At 33.3% G+C, this 6,084-nt stretch overlaps 1 protein-coding gene across 1 annotated transcript; it reads left to right on the plus strand.

Annotated features, from left to right (window-relative positions):
- The first annotated feature begins 246 nt into the window (after window positions 1–246).
- LOC123215281 (protein KNATM-like) lies at window positions 247–1,445 on the plus strand. Its single transcript, XM_044635312.1, has 3 exons — window positions 247–429; window positions 872–982; window positions 1,090–1,445. Exons 1-3 carry the CDS (start codon window positions 247–249, stop codon window positions 1,243–1,245), a joined length of 450 nt encoding a protein of 149 aa, XP_044491247.1. The 3' UTR covers window positions 1,246–1,445.
- Window positions 1,446–6,084: the final 4,639 nt, after the last annotated feature.

A 6,084-nucleotide genomic window follows, 5' to 3' on the forward strand; every position in this document is an offset into this window, starting at 1 on the left:
TTTTCGGGCAAAAAAGAAGCAGCAGAAAAAAGCCATTCCTCTCTGATAATCCCTGCCTCATTTCTCCTTTAAATCCATGCAGAATATATAATAATTATTGAGTTGCTTTGCTTCCAAAGAAGCTATACTTCTACTCCTCTAGGTCTATATCTGTAAGTTTATTTATACAAAAACCATTGAAGGAAAGATGGCTTAAATGGTATGTGTGGTTCACTGGTTGAGAGGAGAAAGTGAGAGAAGAGAGAAATGGAAGCTGAAACTAGCACTACTACTGTAGAGAATAATGCTGAAAGTAGTGAGAATAATGTTCATGACTTGAGTTTTTATGAAGAAAAAGAAGAGGAAGAAGATGACATTATTTTGAAGAAGAGTATCTCGAGTCACCCTTTGTTTGGAGTTTTGATTCAAACCCACTTGAGCTGCTTGAAGGTACGTTTTTCAGATCTTATTTTTCGAATTTGTTATGTCTAAGCTTATCAATGGTTTATATCAGGAAAAAAAAGAGTCTGATATTTGTGGAAATCTAGCATGTGTGTGGTCACCTCTGATTTAGGGGCCATGAGAGAATAAACAGTGCGTTTGCCTGGACCATAGAGAGAAACTGACACTTCTTAAAAGATCAATGTTGTCTCCTTCCAAAAACCAAAAGATCCTAACGATGGATTTTTAGGTCTGAGTTATTGGGCTAGTCTTCCAAAGATTTACTGGGTTACAATATTTTATCAATAAATTTATGTATTACGAATTTAAATTTGGAAAGAAATGTGAAAGGATTCTTGCATTTATATTTTCAAAATTTGAAGGTTAGATTTATGATAGTTAATATATAATCTAGTTTTCTCTCATAGCACAAATACCTTTGTGCATGCAGGTGGGTTTAGGTGAACTTGGAGAGTTTGGTACAACAAATGCAGCAAACGCCAGACCTACTTCTACTCACAAACCAACCCTTCCAACCTCTTCTGAACTTGATCGTTTTATGGTATGATTTTCTTTTAATATATATATGCATGTATGTTTGTATTAGAATCTGGTAAGACCTTGAAATAATTAGGAGAACATTTTTGTTTTTATTTTGTAAATGAACAGGAAGCATACTGCATTACCCTTGGGAAGCTGAAAGAAGCCATGGAGGAACCACTGCAAGAGATAACATGTTTCATTGATGCAATGTACATTCAACTGAAGGAGCTCTGCGAAACCCACGCCATTAATAATCCACAACCCAACCCTCCAACTTCTTAGAGCCTATTTTATATCCATTCTTGGGAGTTTTCAGAAGGCTCCGGCCATTGTCCTACTTTGTTATAACTTGATCTCTACAATATGGTTTGTTCTTCCTTGGAGTTGTTCGTTCGTGTTCAATTTTAGTTGATAATCAGTGTTAATTATTAGAAAGCAACTTCTTTACACAAAAATCGAAATGAATACATACGCAATTTCAACACTTGTGGCTTTCCCTATTCCAAATTTGTTTAGCTATTTAAATTACAGGATCAAAATACTCGAATCTGGGACTAGAACAAGGATATATGAATTGAACGGACCCTAATTAAACACACACTAACATAAGTTCAATTGGAATGAAAAATAGGTAGGTTTGACTTTAACTTGAGTTTATCCACTCTAGTTTGAGATTCTAAATTTGAATCAGCATAAATTGAATTTAAAAAAAAAAAATTGCAAAATTTTAAGAGCAATGCTAATTATTCCTATGGATTGGGTGTCTTAAGAAATATGTATTTTTTCAATCTATGATTGGATTTGAAATGAATTTTTTGAGTTTAAATTTGAGTTCAGATAGAACAAATTGAATTTGAGTTAATTTGAAGTTCGAATAAATTTAGATTAAATCTAAAATAAATTTTTTTTAGGGTTTAATTTAAGACTTAAATCATCAATCTAAAATTAATTTTAAACTAAGTTCCGTTAAAGCTCGATTTGAATCGAATCCAAACTTATTTTAATCCATTTAATAGTGCCAATAACTTGATTCTATGATTCTATCATGAATTTTACCCTGAGCTTATACTCGATCTTGGTATTAATGGGCTCTACCATCACGGCCAGAAGGGCCCGTTTTCTATTAAACAAATTGTAAAAATTATAATAAATTAATAATAGTGAATTGTTCAAGGTTCAAAAAGTATTTTTATTTTTAAACTCTAATAGTTTAAAGTCTACTCTGAAATACATTAACATAATACAAGATAAAATAATTACAATAAAACTATGCATAAATACGTTGAATACACATATGATATATATTATCATGTGATTTGATGATTTTGAATTAAAAATAAAATAATATTTAATTACGTGATGACACATATAAGCATGTATCTATCTGTATACTAAAAGTAGGTATATATAGTATTGCTCAAATAATTAAGCCAATCCAAAAGACTAAAACTCCATTTAGTAATCCCAGCCAGTCCATCTCATATTAATGCTTGACACAAACACACTAAGTTTCAGTTAAAATTTTTTTAACTTAACCTTGGTTCAAACTCTCTCATTGACCCAAGCCTTAACCCACGCAAATACTAGTTTGAGCTCGACTCAAAGTTAGAATAACTAGTTTGGGATTAAGTTTGGATCAATCGGTTGATGGATAGTAATGTCAAAAACAAAAAGATAAATTGTCAAAACAGAAGACAAATAAGAATAATTGGACAAGAAGAAGAGTCATTGAAGAAAAAAAAGAAGAAGAAAAGTTACTTAAAAAAAAAAAAAGAATCACCAATATGAGACAAGATCTAGTGTGATGACGTCGATGAGCCTTTGAACTTGAAAACTAACTAAAGTTTCGACTCGTTTGAGCCAAATATAGATTCAAGTACAAATAAATATAAAAGGGATTGAATTTTGTGTTTAATCAATAACAATAATAGATTTGAAGTGTTGAAATACTAAAGCAAACGAGAACAACATTTCATGTATAACACTACACTTGCAAGCACATTATTTTTCCTTTGATGTAGATTAGTGTAAGTTTTTCTTTCCAAGAAGTGTGACTCCTTCCTCGGCTATATTAAGTGGTACATCCGAGTCAAACCTAGCTTAAGTTTGGTTTGGCTTGAAAGCTCTCCTTAAACTAATTCAAGTTTGACTTAATTTATAAAGAGCCAAATTTGAGTTTAACTATAGTTCCAAACTGATCTCAAATTCAGCTCATATAGTTAAACCAAAATCAATCAAAATTATTTTGATATGCATTGCAAGAACAACATCTGTTCGTATCTAGAATAGGGCAAGAAAGTCATTTCACATGAGTGTGTGAAAGTTGTTAATTAAAAAGGGGCACATGCCAGTATGCCTTATGACATATGCCTTTGTGTCATGTCTGGTAGGTTTTTATATAAACGTGAAGTTTGATCATTTTGCGAGAAGTTTTACCCTAACAACCACCCAACCCAAGGAGAAAAGAAGGAAAAGAAAGAGAAAAGGACCATAGTCGTTGGAGAGGAGCCCATGGTCGCTAGAATCTCTATAGCAACACTAATAACTTGCAAGCTTTGGATGAAAGGTAAGTATGGTTCCCCCTAGCATGTTTATGCAAAATTCATGGTTATTATGATGTTTACATGTTGTTAAATTACCTAATGCTATAAATAGTTGCTAATCTACATAATGGGCATAAATATAATGTTAATGATATGTAGTGATGTGGTAGAAGTGATCATATTCATATCTTGCTTGTTTGATGCCTTAATAATATGTTTTAAAGGGTTTAGAAACTGGTATACTAGCCTTGATATGTGTTGTTGCCATGGAATTGTAGTCTGAATTGCATAGAAACCTTAGGACATGATTTCTAATTCGCAAAACATGGTCGTGTATGGCCTTATACACGCTCATTGTCATTCAAAGATAAGGAATCTCCTTGTTTCCCATGCTCATTATGAGGGGAGACATGCACGGTCATATGGTATGGGATGTACACCTATGTATAACTTTCCAAAACCGGACGACGTATATCATAAGACATGTGGCATAGTGCACATGAAGAGTGGTGCACGGAAGTGTGTTAAAAGTACCTCTCCATGTGTACCTACTCTATGCATGGTGTGTGCTAAGTGCCACATGCCCATGTATATTTGCTAGGCGACACACGGGTATAGGTGGAGAGCACACAACCATGTGTTCTTTAGTAAAGGTAAAAAAACGATAATACCTTTAGACTATATGCATAGAAAGGGGAAACTTAAGGAAAAAGGAATAAAAAATGACCAGAGGATAAAGTAAATCAAAAGATACATAGAACAAGTGTTTGACTATGTGGACGACCTTAAAAACCTAGATCAAGTCAAATTCAAGTCGAAAGCTAGAAAATCTAAATATAATGGTACACAACTAGATAGTTACTAGTTATGTGCGTAAGTGACGATAATTCGTGAAAGCATTAGGGTCAGATACCCATGAGATGGATCATGTACTTTGTGCCAAAATGCATATCCACCTAGTTCAATTCAGGTGTGCATAGTAAAGATATTACTTTTAGTTATTTGTCATGTGATCAGTAAGATGCACCACATATGTACCCAAGATAGGGGATATCTCCGAATGGTTAATCAATAGTTTTGATCAACTTATGTGGTAAGAGAAAGAGTTGCCACTAGAGATTTTCCAATGTGATTAAGGTGTCCTAGTCTACTAGCCTAATAGGCCATATGACATATGTACAAGGCACGATAATTAGTGACACATAAGATGTCTCATGCTTTTACTAAGATATCAGATATGTCGAGTTTAGCTTAGGCCCTAAGTATCTTTGTGGATGACCTATGTTAAGGCACGAAAGTGCCAAGTTGTGACCACACCCAAATTCACAGGTAGAGTGCCAAGTTCATCAGATTGATATATTATTTGAGGTATCCTAGTTAGTTAGCCTAATTGGTTGTATGACATATGCACAAGGCACCATAGTTAGTGACACGCAAAATGTCTTATGCTTTCACTAGAGCATTTGATATGCCAATTTTAGCTTAGGCTTAATCAACCTTTGCGGATGGCCTATATTAGGGCACAAAAGTGTCGAGATGTGACTACAATGAGATTCATGAATGAAATGCCAAGTTTATCAGGTTTATGTTTTATGCAAGGGTATCATAGTTAGTTCACCTAATAGACCATATGACATATCCGCAAGGCATGATGTTGGATAAACATGTAAAGTGTCATTTATTTTCATTAGGGCATCAAAGATGTCGAGATCAACTTATACCTTAATAACCTATGTGAGATGGCCTATGTATACAAGGTGCACGGATGCTGAGAATAGATGGATAGAAAAAGTAATAAGCCAAAGACATCCACTTCTACCACAAGGATATTTAGTGATGAAACACTAAGATTTCAGTTTTATGCTTTGTGCAGTGTACTGAGGTGTCACCAACTTACTAAGTGTTTTCACTCATACATTCCTTTTTATGGTTTTATAGGTAAAGGTGAGTAATAGTGCATATGAGGGAGCAAGCAATCTAACTAAGCTATTGTTTGAAGGTGAAGGGTAAGATTATCATTTCAGAATTTTTATGTTATTCATACATTAATTTCTAAATTATGCATTATAGAGACTTTTAGCTATTTTCAGACATTTAGGTTGTAATAATAGAGAATTTTATTGTATTTAAAGTATTTAATCAATTTACACCTTTTTGCACATATTTTAAATTTAGGGTATTATTATCATGTTGTTTTTTTGTTGTTTTAAATAAAGAAGTCAAGTCGAATACTTTTCTTCAGGTCATATTTTGTGTAAAGGTATATTTTTGTAGAGAAGTGTTACATTTATGGTTTTAGAGCATGATTTTGGAATCCATAAAGGTGTTAAGTTCTAGTGTGCTTGACAAGTGCATAAGTAAACAAGTTAGAGAGTAGCCCCTTATGCAATGCTGACTGTTCTCGCACGCTGTCATTATAAGTATTTTGTACTTGCATTAAGTTTAGTAGTACATTAGCTTGAGTTATGATTTTAGTTTAGAATGGGAGATCCAAAAGGCCAACCAGTGATTTTTAAAAGTCTTTAATCAAAATTGAAGCTAAGCAAAAGCTCAAAGATTGGCCTTAAGTGCATCAGTA

Source organism: Mangifera indica, chromosome 5 (assembly GCF_011075055.1).
Source record: "Mangifera indica cultivar Alphonso chromosome 5, CATAS_Mindica_2.1, whole genome shotgun sequence".
NCBI lineage: Eukaryota > Viridiplantae > Streptophyta > Magnoliopsida > Sapindales > Anacardiaceae > Mangifera > Mangifera indica.

What these genes read in the sequence shown, in the direction of transcription:
- LOC123215281 (XM_044635312.1), top strand. Translation starts at nt 247, where the DNA reads ATGGAAGCTGAAACTAGCACTACTACTGTAGAGAATAATGCTGAAAGT. An exon ending in CCCACTTGAGCTGCTTGAAG is followed by an intron (nt 430 to 871) that starts GTACGTTTTTCA and finishes TTGTGCATGCAG; the next exon opens with GTGGGTTTAGGTGAACTTGG. An exon ending in CTGAACTTGATCGTTTTATG is followed by an intron (nt 983 to 1,089) that starts GTATGATTTTCT and finishes GTAAATGAACAG; the next exon opens with GAAGCATACTGCATTACCCT.